Source organism: Cloeon dipterum, chromosome X (genome assembly GCF_949628265.1).
Source record: "Cloeon dipterum chromosome X, ieCloDipt1.1, whole genome shotgun sequence".
Lineage (NCBI taxonomy): Eukaryota > Metazoa > Arthropoda > Insecta > Ephemeroptera > Baetidae > Cloeon > Cloeon dipterum.
The window spans coordinates 9,979,864-9,995,774 of record NC_088790.1 but is presented as its reverse complement, the minus strand read 5'-3'; the positions used below and the strand labels follow the sequence as shown (position 1 = coordinate 9,995,774).

General features: G+C 38.1%; 2 protein-coding genes across 2 annotated transcripts in view; both read left to right on the top strand.

Annotated features, from left to right (window-relative positions):
* Window positions 1-14,186, top strand: part of Pgant35A (polypeptide N-acetylgalactosaminyltransferase 35A) — a 210,411-nt gene extending 196,225 nt beyond the window's left edge. The window contains exon 11 of the mRNA XM_065493577.1: window positions 14,126-14,186. Within this exon, the coding sequence (XP_065349649.1) occupies window positions 14,126-14,171 (46 nt within the window). The 3' untranslated portion in view covers window positions 14,172-14,186. The remainder of the gene's footprint in view (window positions 1-14,125) is intronic.
* LOC135945731 (histamine H1 receptor-like) overlaps window positions 1-15,911 on the top strand; it is a 71,048-nt gene that overhangs the window by 45,644 nt on the left and 9,493 nt on the right. Inside the window, exons 2-4 of the mRNA XM_065493578.1 lie at window positions 10,511-10,601; window positions 12,947-13,354; window positions 13,974-14,312. Coding sequence (XP_065349650.1) covers window positions 10,511-10,601; window positions 12,947-13,354; window positions 13,974-14,312 — 838 coding nt within the window. The remainder of the gene's footprint in view (window positions 1-10,510; window positions 10,602-12,946; window positions 13,355-13,973; window positions 14,313-15,911) is intronic.

Genomic DNA, 15,911 nt, shown 5'->3' with positions numbered 1-15,911 from the left:
TGACCTGCGTGCTCAAAAAGAGAGCGGAATTTGTGTCCACTCAGCAGACCTGTAGAGAGTTTCCAGTATCAGCAGCCACCTCTCTGCAACTCGGCTGAGGTAACGAAGTAAACGAAGCGTGAAATTTCAACAATACGCTGATAATGGATTAAAAAATATTTCCCAGAATTGTCCGCTCGAATAAATATAGTGTCTTGTGAATCGTAAACGATATTTTGTTCATTTATAGGCATTGCCAAAAAATTTCAAAACTCTCTCAGGCCTTCAACAATGAAATTATGCCCTTAAATAGTATCATAAGTTGACATAAACTTATAGACTATTCTAGGGTTGCCGAGACCATACGTCCATAGTTAGATTAAAACGACAAACAAACTGCTATGTCCAGGATAGGCAGCTCATGCCGGAGGTCGAGTGATGAGGGATCACTGTTACATTTGATCCCTTATGCCATAGACTTGGTGATTCTATTTACGACCCGTTTTGCATACACCGCACACACACACAACGAGAGTTGAAACCGCTGCTGGATATAAGCAAGTTGCTTTCACTCAAAGGTATCGTTCGTGCCTTTCAAAGAGAGCCCGGTGCGTGCGTGTTTGTCTGGCAGCGTATGTTTTGTCACCTAATTTATCCAGGGCCAAAATGCTGGCTGGAATCCGTAATGTGCACATTCTATTTTTGGGTGAGAGGAAAATTTTCTCGTTTTATGGAGGTTTCATTTTATTGGACACCATCGGTGTACAACTATAATATTATTTATTTATTTATGGAGGTTTTAATAATTTTAAAATTAACCCTTTCTTACAGTTTTAAGCGTAATATTGTACCATATTCTTTTGAGTCTTGTTCTTTGAAACAATTCCTTGTAAGTTTTTTCCTTTTCAATTTTATTATGCGTGCCTACAATAAGGACAAATCACATTTATTCCCTTGTGCTACTTTTCTTTTTCTTCTATTTTTACCATTTTTATTGCAAGAGACATTAGTTTCATCGTGCTCTTTTTCTTATGCAATAGAAGGAAACTAAATTAATTTCATTGCTGTTGCGCAGCAGTAGACTTCAAAGGACCATTATACGACTGTTGTGTTTTGTCACATAATAGTTAGAATGAGAGGCTTTCACGTGCGCGGAAGGCGCGCGTTTATGAGCTTTTTCGCTTTTCATGCCGAAAACCAAAAAGCTCGATCTTTTTGTCACTTGGCAGCACGCGACGCTCATTAGTGGACGCGGAACAAAAAGCTGCTGACGCAGAATCAAAACATAACTTTCCAAACAAACTTCCTTTGGTCATTCCAGCGTTCTCATCGACTAAGGATGCCGTTCATCATTTTCGTCAAAACTAGATTTTTCCGTTAAATCAGCACTGCCTTTCCCATAGAATTACTTATTTCACCTGTTTTATTTTAATGCATTTTGAAGCTAAAAGTTCCATTCAAATATGTTCGCGGCTAAAATATAAAAAAGTATATTTGAGAAATAACTTGCTTATTTTTTTCCAAACCAAAAAAGAATTTTAAAATATGATTTTTTTTAGTGCTCCCACAGGAAAAATTAAATTGCATAGAAAATTATATATGTTTTAAATTAAATCAATTTAAAAAGTTTCTTTTTTTAATTGTAAATTCCTAAATTTCAAATTGTAAAAGAAAATCCAGTTTCTTGATGGAGGATCGAGTTAATTATTTCAATTGCTTAGTCAAATTTGATTTTTCCTATCTATCCATAAAAAAGAAGGACATCAGTTCAAAGTTCTGTTATAGAACTACACAGTAAGTTAATAATGGCCTAACTTTTTCATCAATTATATATATGAAAAGAGGGTAAATCCTCTTGGGAAGTCAATGAACTTTGAAATTTGTTACAACTTCACAGCTTTCCGTTCTCCCTCTTACATTGTCTAATAAATTAAAAAAGGGGGAATAATTAGCAAACTGGAAGAAGAGCTCTGTTATATTGCCGTTTTGTCATTGTCATTACTCTGCGTCAAGTTTCATTTCGCGCCAGACAAAAGAAACAATAGGGAAGAGCTAGCGTATAAGCTCAAACTTCTGATGCAAGCTCTCTGCTCAGCACCTGAGCTTTTTGCCTTGCCTCCCTCTCGATATTTTTCCTGCTGCGCGAATCATCTGCATGAGTTTTGGCAGCTGCACAACAAAAGGCTGCGATTTACCGAATATTCCCTCGCAAGCTGCTTCAGTCGCTGCCGGCAGTGACGGCGACAGGGAAAGGCGAAAATTTGAGCGCAATCAGCCGCTTGTGACTCGCTGATTCTGCTCGCGTTTCTCGTTTCCGGCTTCATTTTCGCGTCGCTCTTTTAAATTCGGCTTCCGTTCGGGTGCGCATTTGCTACTTTTGCAAAGCGGGCTGAGCTGATGACTTCGGTAATTACCTCGCTCCACACGTAAATGCGAACATTATTTCCCCCAAATACGGTGAATGGAATGTGCTGCTGCGGCTCTGAATTTTTAATGTCGTCTCTTCCCACCTTTTGTTTCCACCCATTCATAATAATTTGAATAAAATGACTTTTCCAGCGCTGTACAAAAGGCTATGGAAGCAGGAGAGCCTCTTTGCATGCACGATGAACGGTGAGAGAGCATCTTGGCAGGTGCGCCGCACAAAGGAGTTTTATCCCATGCTTATTGCGCTGAAAATGTGGTGCCTTCTTGATGAAGAAAAGATACTCAGCCGAAATTGTGCGTGGTGAATTCTGTGTTCTCTGTAAAGAAAGTAAACTTGCGGTTGGATCCGAGATAGCAGCAGCAGCAGCTGCTCTCCCCATTTTCTAGCTGATACAGTCAAAGAGAGGAAAAAGTTTGCTTTTGATGGTAGAATTTTTGCCGGTTTCTTTCCTTTTATTTTTGTTCTTTTATAGCTATCTTGCGATGAGCTTTTTCTTTGGCTAATGAATGGTATGAGAATTGCTGAAAGAAAAATGCTCTCGTATTTTCACATGGTGCAAAAATTCAGTTGATCGAGTTGATCCAAAAAGAGTGACGGCAATAATATAAACTTTTAAAACAGCACGAAACCAAATATATTCTTCCGAAAGGAAATGTTTATTTTTTAACATTTCAAGCCCAATTGTTTGGGGATTCAGAGTTGAATGTTGGAATGTTATATGCCCAACAATCGGTTAGTGACTATCACTTGAGGCAGCAAAAGGTCCTATACCTTGGGGATATATTTAAGCGTCTTTGTCCGGCGCTTATTCTTCTCAGAAGTAAAATGATATATAGATATTTAGATCCGAATATAGAGGGGTCAACAGGTTTGTCTAGAGGTCTCAGCCACGTAATTTTAGGCAGCGGCTGGCTGAATCGATTGCAGCCGAATTTTGGCCCAACGGCGGCTGGCGTTGATGAAAAAATTTTAATATTGAAGTTTGATAAAGCTTTAACGGCCCGAAGAGCCAGAGGCCAATTTCCCTCTGGCACTTATTGGCCGGTGGCCGGTAGCCTTCAACGTCTTGGCTATTAATAATTTTATAATTCTCGTAAAAATAGTGTCCCCAAATAAGGCATACGCCATTGAATAAATCCTAAAGAAAGGAGTCAAATCATTCAAATCACGAAAAATTGTCACAAAAGCATTGGAAATTTACGATATAATTTTCTAAATCTTGATTTTTTTTATTTCTTAAAACTTTTTCCTGTTTTTATCGTTGTAATTGTTTGACCAATAAACTCTAATTATCTATATAACTAAAAATGAAGCCAAAAAAGAAAATTATAATAATTTTTCATTGTGTGTTCATAAAATTATTGCTCTAAACTATTTTTGCGTCGCATGTCCTTGAAGCTCTAGGTGAATCGATGTTAGGATAATTAAAACATCATTTTATAGTCAACGCACTTGTCCAAGTCATAAAAAATCTTATTAAGCGGTGCAAAATTGTAGCAAGCCGCCATTATAAAGACTCGCTTCTGCATCGGAACTGGCAAGGTGTAATTAATTTCAGGGCTAATGACCAGGTGGTGTACGCACAAAACGCGCTGTTAATGCTGTAGTTTGGCTGCCAGTGCTTTGTTCTTATAATGTAACCGGCAATGAAAGGTGTAAAAGTAATACGGAACGTATATCTCAGCGATTGTACAGGCTGGAAAGCAGAGAGGCAAACGTCTTTTTCACTGCATTCTTGCAAGTACGTACTTGTTCGTGGCGCACATCTTGAAAGTTCTTGCCGACAAAAAAGGGTGCGGCCGCTTCATTAAACTGGGCAAAAAGTGCGCGCAGCGTTAAAGCGGCAGTTGTCGGTGCTCGAGCACAAAATTGCTCTCTCTCTCTCTCTCTCTCTCTCTCTCTCTCTCTCTCTCTCTCTCTCTCTCTCTCTCTCTCACAGTTGCATAAAAAACGCTACTTGCCGCTAGAATACAATTTCGGGTTCGGCGCACGAACGGCTGTGTCGAAGACGAAAATTAATAAGGTCTGCACGCCAGAGACTGACTGCTTTCAGCTCAAGAGATTAATAATTGGGGCTCTTCGGCGCTCGCTCCGGTGCGCCCAATCTGCACCGGATCTATCAAAGGCCCGACTCGTGTGAGCTTGATACAATGGTTCTAACTCTCAGCAGTCTGCGACGCTCAATCGAACAATCGTAATCCTATAATCTGACCCATTTTGAGAGACAAAAGAGAGAACTTTTGTGAAATGATTTTTGGTTAGAAAGAGGCTTTTTTCTTACGGATTTCCTTTGGATTGTGTGATATATAATATTATTAATCTAATTGAATGATATTCGCAATATGAAGATATGTATAATAGAAATTCCCTTCTTTTATATGGAACACGCCCATCGGGATTTTTCATATCCTATAATGGCATGAAATTGAATCAATATTGACCTAAGGAAATATCAAGCAAGAATAGACTAATAAAACTAGAGGTAGCGCTAAAAAGAGTGAATTCTTTCCAACAAATAAATACACCTCCTTGAGACCGATAGCAATTCAATCTTGCTGGAAATTGAACCTTCATTCGGAGGAGCTGCAAATACGGAAAAACAATGATTAAATATCATCCTTATTTATCAAGTTTGACTCTTGTGTGACTTTGAAATTTTATTTGCATGTGCTGAAATGATTTAGTTGATATTTAAACTCTAGACTAAATCCCAAAACACTAATATTATTTACACCGTCTTAGCGCAAGGAAATTTTTTAAAAATTGATACAGCAAGCCATAAATTTGGGCTATGATGTACATACAAATTAATTAAATCTGGTTCGCGCCCCTGTATGCGCTATAAATCACTTAAGACCACCACCCGTCGCGCTTTTAAATTAATTCTCACGAATCTCAAGGGGCGGTACTGCATGTTATTTGCATGCAAAAGACGAAGTTTGTCAGCAGGCCAACGTTACAAATTCCGTTCTCGGCTCGAGAAGAAAACTTTGCTCTGACAAGATCACAAACGACGAGAAACACCTGGGGAAGTTTACCTCATTTAAATATATTAAACAGACGTGTATATATGTAAGACATTTCTGAGTTTTCACGCGATATTTTTAAAAAACTCGTGAATTTGGAATAAAAGATAACCATAAAAACGCGCTCAATCTTTTGTGTCCAAAATAGCGTCTGACACTTGAGCTTGCTGGAATTATATTTAAGACGCTATGCGTCTATGCGTTTTGTTGGAAGTTTGTTTCTTGGTAGTGACAGAATACACACGATACCGTCACGTTGGCTTATCATGTTCTCAGGGGGAAACATTTAATTGTGTTTGCTGAGCATGCTGTTCTACCAACGTGTGCAGAACTTATTTCTCGTTAACGCCAAAGAGCTGAAACCTCCAAATACACGGGTAGCAGCCACTCAGAGGATGAACTTTTACCAAAAATGCCAAAGTTCGTAGTTACGCAGCCATTTAAATTACTGATTCACCACTTTGGTTTGCGAATTTCGACAGTATTGGTTCTCTATCTCCTTATTCAATGCTTAGTTCTTCAAACAAACATACTCTTCCTCGAAGAAGCGCTTTAACCAACAAAAGCTGGTCTCAATGCTTGTTGGCCGCGAGCCAAGGGTCGTAAAGTGCACGCCTGACGGTTAAATTCGATGCTCTTTGCCGTCACACCCACTCGCCAATTTTCCCAACTTTCAAAAGACCCACGCGTTTTGCCAGCCGCACAATTTTAACTTTGTGAATTTATGATATTTCCATAGTGCTGAATTCCCGTGGATACAATTTTTTTTTATAATATCGCTGGTTTTACTTTTCTGGCTTCCAAATGAAAGTTAAAATGTTCGAAAATAAAAAAAATAAGAACTCAAAATTGGTAAACAAGAATTTTTCAATATTAGCGTAGCCTTTAATATCAAAAAATTACCTTTGAGATTTTTATCAATGTGCTGCTTCAATAATAATACCTTCATAGAATTTTCTGCTTGCAGCATGGATAAGCAAGCATTCAATCAAACATCAAAGGTTATATTTGATACCTGGGTTGAAATATCATTCGTTCATACTGCACCTTCCGTCGTATCAAGTTGGGAAGCTGGCAATAATTCAAATAAAAGAAAGACTCATCGCAAGCTGTGAGCTCTGGGAGCGGTGCCAAAGAGGGAAAATATTAAAACCAGAGAGGCGGCAATAAATACATATTTTTGCACGCATGGAGACACATCGCGATTGTTACAATGTCGTTGCGTATTCCGTCATCGATGGTAAGAAAGCCAAAAGCTGAAAAAGCAGTGAATATCTGGAGATGCTAGAGAAGTGAGTAATTTTATCACCACGGAGACCATCATTTCAGGCATAATATTAGAGTAGTAAGTTTGGAGCGAACAACTCGTGCGGCGGCCGAGGCTAAATAAAAAGTCTACGCAGCCATTTCTGTGCTCCCGCAAGGCTTACAATGCGCAGATTTATGTTGCTTTTATGGTGCATCGAAAATCGACGTCGTTAAGCCGACGCCGCCACCAAGCATACCAGCAAAAATTCTACTCTATATGAACTGAAATTTAATGATAAACGGTACGGTTGTTGCCTTTTACATCCTTATCATAAGCGCTGTCCCTTTCTTTGCACCCTGCGCGCCGGTTTGCTGCCAAAACGAAAAGCGTTTCTCCCACCGGGTAGTGATTTTTCTATGGCACGTCTCATTTAAATGCAGCCAGGAAAAAGCTGAAAGATAAAAACGTCGAAGTTTTATACCAAAAATTCCATCATTAACTTTATCGAGCCTACAACAGCCAATATCAACGTTGTCTTTTACTTTCAAAATTTCGTTTATAGGAATTTGGTGACAATCCCAGCCTTTTTCAAATGATTCAAATTTGTTCCCAGTGAGTAAAGCCTGGATAAAAAATTGAAAGTGCCCGTCGAGTGGCGTGTACTGTATGTATCTGCTTGAAGCTTCGCCGTTTCTGCACTCCGTTTTTTTGCACAACACGTGGAAGCTGTATAATGTAATCTTGGCGTCGCAGTGCAGAATTTTAAATCACTTTAAGGAAGATTGGTGAGAAATTCGCTGAAACGCGTCGGCACATAATCAGAAAGACCGGCCGCGCAGCTTTGAGAGCTTTTGCAGGCAATCGAGCGCCTGAAATTTGAAAGGCAACGATGTTGTTCCGTGTGCGGCACTCATAAATCTCCTCTCTAGCGTGCGCAACTTGAAATTTCGCCAATTTGATTTCCTTGCTGCAAGCTCGCCCAGATACCCGAACGCTGCTTAATTTAACTAATATCTCTCCAGCAATAAATTTTCCGAGATTTTCCGTGTTTGGATACCCATATGAAGGGCTTAAATTAATACGAATATATTCTTTTCAAAGGAAACAGATCAATATTCAACTGCTCCTAATCAGCTAAATTTATGATGAATTTTTGCACTGTTTCCAAAAGGATTGATTGATAATCGGCTTACATATACATAGCCTGTGAAAATTTTATTAAACATTCACGATATCAATCATCAGTTAATCGTAATTTAAAGCTAGTCCATTTGAGCTTCATTATTTGACCAGATTTTCCCGCTCAACCCACTCTATATTTTTAATTTATATCATCAAATTGACATTTGAATTTTGTGTACAGTATTATTAGTCAGATATATATCTGTTTCTTTATTCATGTACATTACATAAGTCAATTTAAATTAAGTCACATGAACAATGGCAAAAAGTGAACAAGCAGGAAATATATTATTATAAAGATATTTAAACAGAAATTCATAAGCTCTCCGAAAATTGTTAAATAGAGCACCCTTCATAATGATTAAAATGCAGTTACTGGGCTTGCATCAAAATTAACACACGCTCTTTCGCAGTCTAGCTATGGACTACTCATCTGCATTTAAAAAATTCTTTTTGCAGTGGACGGTGCACTTTGTATTCATAACACTTTGTTTGTGTGCAGAGGCTTCAGTTTTTACATTCATGCGCTCTTAATTGCTTCAAATTACCGTTGACAGCATGCTCGCCAAACTGGAATTAAATTCTGGTGAGTGTGCTTTTGATGTGCTGGACCTGCGTGCGCATTTGAGGCAAATTAATAAAAAGCCTCAAAGCGATGAGGATCCCAGCAGTTGTCCGTAATTTGGAAACCTTTTTGGGCACGCGCGATCCGTAAATTGCGGTGAAAAAGCACGCAGCCTATGCACGTTATTAAAAATGTGTGCCAGACCGTTCTAATGAAAGAAGGCAAAGGTGCCATCTAAAAACTGCTTTCAGTTTCTCTTTTTAAATACATAGTTTTATTGCAAAAAGCATCAGGATTTTATTAAAAAAAACTACCTTTACTATTTTAAAATTAAAAACTATTCAATAATATTCTGACGAATAAAACGACGAATTCTTTTAAATAACGAGGATGAAGCCTGGTTTCATTTATATTAAATATGAAAATAACCTCGAGTGGTCGCCTATTCCAAAATAATATTCTAATTTTTTAAAACCTCTGTTCGCGTATGGGTTGCCGCATTAGTTACGAAATCCTTTCCAAAAGTCTTAATTAAGACTCTTGCCGTTCGTTGGTTCTCCTTTAAAGAAACATTTTCCCTGTGAATATTCAGGGCAAGATCGTCAACCTAAAACATTGCGGTTTATGAGCAAATTTTCTTCTGCCTGTGCCCCTTATCGCCGGTCTTTTAGACCCAAGGAGTTTAATAAAGTGAAAAATGGAAATATTCTAGAGGAAAATGTCGAGAAGCTAGGATTTCTGATGAGAACATATTTCTTTAGCTAACTCCAACACACGATTCGCCGGGTTTGTTTACCAGAAATGCGGCGAGTAAACAAGGAAGGGAAATAACCTCTCCAGCTTAAAAAGAGAGGAAAAGAACGAATCACGCTGCTGCGATATGTCTCATATTCGATCGGACAGAAGTGAAACCCAGAGAGGTGACGCGAAAGAGAAAAATAAATAATCAAACAGCCCGGTTGCTTTCGAATCTTGCGCAATAAATTTAAATGAAGTAAGCTCAGGTGAACAAACTTGGCTCGTAAATCAGCTTGGCGAAAACAGACTGCGTGCTCTCTGCAAGAGAGCGAAACGGACGAGAAACTTGTTTTCGCAGCCGTTTGATCCCTTACATATTAAAGGATTTTCCTTTCTTAATGACGTTCGGTCCTGTTTTCATCGTGTGTTCTCTTATTTCCCTGAACGGGACTCGCTTATGAATAATGCATGTCTTTATTTTGAATTCGGAAAATTCACACATGACCCGAGCATGCGGCAACATGCCGATACCTTGGCCCCACAAATGATCTGTTTGGTGGCGCAAATTATTACTTCAACGTGCAAATTGTTGCAACCTTACCGATCGCAAATAAAATAAACTCTTGCGATATGTATATTTTAATTTCCGAAATTATTAAAAATTAAATCCGTTGAATAAAAATAAATTTTCCGTGCTTTCTCTCAGATATTTTTTCATTATGAAAATATTTTATGCTATTTTCGCTTTGCTACTGGCTAAACACGGAAAATCCTTTAACTCATTTCACTTATGCAAACTTGAAATTTGCGGTTAAGTAAACATTGCCGAAAAAGCAGGATAGTTTTTAGTGAAAATCAGTTCAAAGGTTTTTGTGCTTATGGTAATAGCTTATAGCATTTATTACCTATGATAATAGCTTATAGTTATAGCTGTTCTCTAATTGTAATTGATTTCGATCATTTTAAAGAGTTCAGATAATTAGCCTGCTCCATTGTATTAAAGCTATAACCAAAGGCATTTGAAGTAGAGTTATTAAAAATGCGATCAACCGCTACTAATTTTTGGACAAAATGTGCAAAATTAAAAATTAATTTGTTCCAAGTTGTGGATTTAAATTGAAAATGGATTTAAAAAAAATTTGCAAGGGACCACAAATAGGAAAATTTCTAAATAATAAAAAATCAAATTGTTGCTTTGTAATTAATTTTTTAAAGACCACTCTTCTAGTCTGCAGGATAAGTGTAAAAAACATTTTCAGTGAAGTTGTTCGTTGTTAAATTCTTTCAATTTAGAATCAATTGGCAATTCTGTAAATTTTAAGAGATTATTTGTCTTGTCGCAGGTGTCCAACATGTTCATCATGAGTCTGGCGGCTGCGGACCTCACTGTCGGCGCCATCGTCATGCCAATCAGCTCTGTTTACGCGCTCACGGGTTAGTTTTTGAGATTTCCACTCGTCTCCACAGAATTATTATTGATCTGTTTGTAGAAGAGCTAGGTTTTATGGGCGTATTATTTGAGTTTCCTTAAAAGCTCAACCGAAGATCCGATATTTTTAATAGGATTTTGTTTGCTCGGTTTTCGACCCACTTGCACTCGACGAATAATTCAGTTTAGCCGTGAGTGGTTTTAGTAAAAAATGTCGAGTTTTCTTCCATTAATCCATTACAGCGGTGGAAAGTTCGCGGGCGAAAGAGGAAGAAGACACGCTTGCCGCATCAATTTCGCAACGCAGAGCAAACCGAGTTGGCAGCAAAACATATTTCTCTTGGTTGAAAAGCCGGAACTTTGTAACACATATAGCTGTCAACAAAGTCGATAGCCGTCAGGTTAATTTGCTGCATGGAAAGCCAAGTCTTTTAATTTAAAGTTTCCTGCCAAATGACAGATTGCTCTGATTGTCAGAAACTATAAATATTATAGTATTCAGGCTTGCGAGTGATGAATATATGCCACCCGGTGAACACTTGTGAGCAACTGGTTGCATAGTCACATTTTTTTCATAAGATGCCATTGGGAATGATTTAATCAAAGTTTAAGCACTGAAATGTTCAAATTATTAATTTAAAAAAAATCTTCATCAATGTATTAATATATTCTTTACTTTGTAATTTGTGATAATTTTAATCTCACCGTAAGAGGTTTTTTAATGGTGGTGCATAGATAAAAAATTTAACTTCGGTGTTTCCAAGAAAAAATTTATTTCCACTCAATTGGAAACAAAAATAACGTTTTTCACCCTTTGTACAAGCGGCTGGTGTTACTGAATTATTTATTAGACCATTTCAGCCGGTGGGACACAGACTCGTCGATCAAGGAGGAGTTTGGTAGCAGTGGAGCGGTAACGATTTAATGTAGTAATTTGCCGCAAGGCTACAGCGAATTAGACCTTTGCAAAGGGATGGTTCACTTGCTCAAAGAACGTATGTTCTCTTTGAAGCCTATCCCACTTTCACTGTTGCCAATTGAAGCATTTTATAATGTGGATCATTGCAAAAAAGCAAAAAATTAACGCTCTGTAAAAACTATGCTCAATGGTAATCTTAATCTCAAGAGCAAATTTACACTGCTAAGATCTTCCTGTTAGCAGAACATAATGATCTATGTGTGCCTGCCGTAATTTTCAAATTTGTCGCTTTAATTTGGCTCAAATTGCTATTTAATGGTCAAAATATCAATGCATAATGTTTTTTATCTTTCGACCTACGCTATAAAATGTGTATGTGCTCGTGGAATTCAGATCAAATGATTTTCACTTTCGCGGGAAACCAAAATTAATCATTTATGAACCCTCAAAAGTTTTCCCTCTCTATATTACTATGTGGCAGTTTCACATTTTTCGTTTTCCATGTTTTTAAAAATTGTTTAAATTGTGTGATTTTGCGAATTTTTCTGGGGTCATGCCATTGGCTATTCAACTGAAGTAAACTCACTGTATTTTTATTTTAAAAGCTCGCAATTTAAATCCTTTTATACTTTTGTTTTCCAGCTTTTTAAATATTTCTATAGTGGAAATACAAAATTGGGTTCATCATATTGATGCTCAGCAGTTTTATTCTCAATATGTAATAGCTCAAACTTGTGCCCAAATCATAAAGACATCAAATAACCAATACCACCAAAACGTGTAAATCTTCATTCGAGCTCAAGCTATTTAAAAAAAATCAAGAAGCATTCGAATTAAGATGATCCAAAAAATTATCTAAAATTTATAACCCAAAATCGATTTGATGTATCAATTGAGTTGAAAATAGGGTATTGCTGCCTTCAAAACTTGGCCAGAGTCCAAAGACATCTGTTATATTCTCGTGTTTCCAATTATATTTTATTTGGTGGAGGCAGATGCACTCGGGATTGGTAAAATTAAATTTGCTTGCTCGGTGTATAGAATTTTATATTTTTCCGTACAATTCTTCAGAAATTTCTTGCTCCAATAGTTTCGGCGAGGTTGTAGCCGAAATTTATGAGCTAGAATGGAACATCAGTTCACAAGAATTTTAACTCGTGTTCCATTGCATCTCATGAATTAGGTCCACAACCAGTGGCTGAAACTATTTGATCAGGAAATATCTCTTCAAATACAGAAAAGCTCACTTTACCTTGGAAGCTGTATTTAATTAAATTTATTTAATTTTGAAAATATCGCTATTAAATGCATTTTATTTTTATGGGGGTTTGAGGCAGATTTGAGACAAATCAAAATAAAATATTTTTAAAACATAAACTGCTATGGCCCGCTATCTTCCCGAATTTATGAAAAACAAACAAATTGTTTTAGGGCGTTGGGTGCTCGGGCTGGCCGTGTGTCAGTTCTGGTTATCGGCGGACTACACGGCGAGCACAGCCTCCATCTTCAACCTGTTCATCCTGAGCGTGGACCGCTACTGGTCAATCACGTCGCCGCTGCGCTACCTCCGCAAGCGCACCAAGAAACGCGCCCTGGTCATGATCGGGCTGGTGTGGCTCATCTCGTGCATGTGGATCGTACCTATCATCAGCTGGCACCACGTGGAGCACAGTGGAGTCAGACGCAATCCGCAGGACGTCTGCGAGACCGAGTTTGCAGGCAACGTCGTCTTCAAGGTTGCCGCTGCCATTTTCAACTTCTACTTCCCCACCGTGCTCATGGTTTACCTCTACGGACGAATTTTCTTTGAAATCAAGAAGAGGAGCCGCTTTGAAATCGGTATGAAACATCAGACAGTTCAATTTATCATACCGAGGATTGCTTTAAGACGTTTTTTAAATTGTCTTTTTTTGCCAGGGCCTCGTTAAAATGTCAGAAAGAAAAGCAGAGTTTAATTTTTTTGAAAAATGAAAAATTTTCTGGGAAGTTGTACATATTGCATCAGGTAAGGCAAGGGATTTCAAAAGATTTTGTAACTCCTTAATCTTATTGATGCTGTTCAGGCTTGATTGGAATCAATCTTTTTTGCGACTGGTGACTCAGAATTTACTTGTGGCATGTATTTGTTCTGCCAAACCTGACGTGCCAAAAAAATTTATCACATGTGTCAAATTCAAGCAACCCATGGAGTCATCCAGATAATTTTTCTTAATTATTTGGACAGCCAACCAATTTTATACATTTTATTTGTGGGCTAATCAATTGCAAAATGATTACAAAAAGTAATAATTTCCCTATGCATCTTTAAACTAAACGCATGTTAATTGTTTTTTAACAAAATATCGTCAGTTGAAAAAAAACAGCTTTTTCCACGAAGCTGTAACCACAAACAGATCCCTCGAGTGCGAGGCACTAGCATTTACATGCATTTTTAACATTTCACTCTTGTATTTTAAAGGGCAATGCTCGCACGGCCGCGTGGGCAGCGGCGACACGAACGGCGCCGACGACTCGCTGGCCGACGACCCGCGGCATTGGACGAGTCGGCGGACGTCGGGGCGGCGTAACTGCGAGCTCAACAACGGCGCCGTGGCGCTGCGTGAATGGCGCGGAAACGGCGACGCCGCCAGCCGTCAGCAGCAGTTCCGCAACCTGACGGTGCTCTCGTATCGCGAGGAAGCCGCGTGCGAGACCAGAAACGACGCACTCACGCACTTTGAGGGCGTCACCGTCAACGTCGAGTACGTTGGCGCTGCCGGCGGCGCCGACGCTCGCAACCCACCACCGCCGCCTCATGGTAAGTCCTCCGATCAATCAGATTAATTAGACTTTTTGTTTCAATATTCCAATCAACATTTTTTTTTTCAATATTAAACACGACGCTAAAATTCCAATCTACTCGCAAGGGTATTATGGAATAAAAACGGGGAAAAACACGGAAAATATACCTCTACGTGGGATGATAAATTTATTTTCCTGATTGCAAATAAATAATTAAAAAATTGTGCAAAGACCACTAAATTCCGAATTCTTGTCCTCGTCAGCAATCCTGGCTTTGGCGCTACCTCCTACCACAATTATTTCAATATTGATCGCACAATCATGAAAATTTTATTTTCTCCCAGAACCCAAAAATATATTTTCCAACTCAACATCTCAAAAAATATTTTAATGTAAAATTCCATTCAATTCCAACCCTGCCTGCTGTATATTTTTGTTTTTACTCAAAACCCATAATAGTTTGCTGTATATAAAAACACCTTCTTCTAAGCGCCACTTTAATGGCCAAGTTGGTGTGAATGTTTGTATATTTTTATAAATGCCTGTGCTCCAGTTCCTTGAGCGTGTTTTACTATCTCCTTTTTCTCTTCAATGCCAGCTGAATATATTATTTTACTTTATACGTTGTACATAAATTTGAGCATTTTAGCTTCAAGATCTCTCACTGTTGGCTACCGTATAGGTTTTTAATTTTCCTTCATTTGTAAAACCCTTGCTGCGAGGCTTTTAAATTCAAAAGAGGAAGAGCTAGCCTTAATTGATATTTTCCCACTGTAAAAATCGGGGCCACAAATAGAACTGTAAATTAAAAATGCTGCAAGGGAATTTATCCGCTTTTCTTGGAAAATACTGTTGAAATGCGACGAAGCGTGTGGAACAGCAGCATCTTCTTTTAATGAAATTACAACCAATTTAGGGTGCCCGCGTTACATTTTCATTCTCACCGCAATTAGGTATGAAGAAATAAACTTCATTAAAATGAACGGGCAGAAATAGACTTTGTCTATATTGCTGTAAATAGGCTGAAAATTGCACGTTTCTTTGATTGTATTCGCTTTATGGTTGAAATGCCATGCACTCTACCTTTCAAGTTGTAATCTTCTATGTATGTATTCTCCTCTTATAATGAAAGGAGTTGATTGAACAGAGAAAAACGCACAAATATAGAAACCATATATGCCAATAGAAAAATTAAATGGTTTTTATCATCATTAAACCTTCAATTGGCTGAATACAATTTTGTGTCTAAAATATTCACTTTTTTAAGACTCATGATATTATACTATAATGCACAGATGCAGTGTCTAATCGAAAGTTAACTAACAAAAGTTCACAAATGAACTAGCAAACAAAAATCAATTGCTTGTACCGGCCAAAGCATTCCAATTAAATTTAATATGGAACCAATTTTACAAATGGCTGCTCTCCACACGTGTCCAGTTCATACAGGATAATTTAAAGAGAATGTATTGTAGCTGTACAGCAGCTGTTTTTATATTCCAGGCCTCAGATCAGCAGTACTTTAAACAAAATCCACGCCGCAGTGTTAGCTGCAGGGAATTTGGAATCACCGGCCGTCAAAAACGATTGACTGAACTTTGCTGCCGAAGCATTG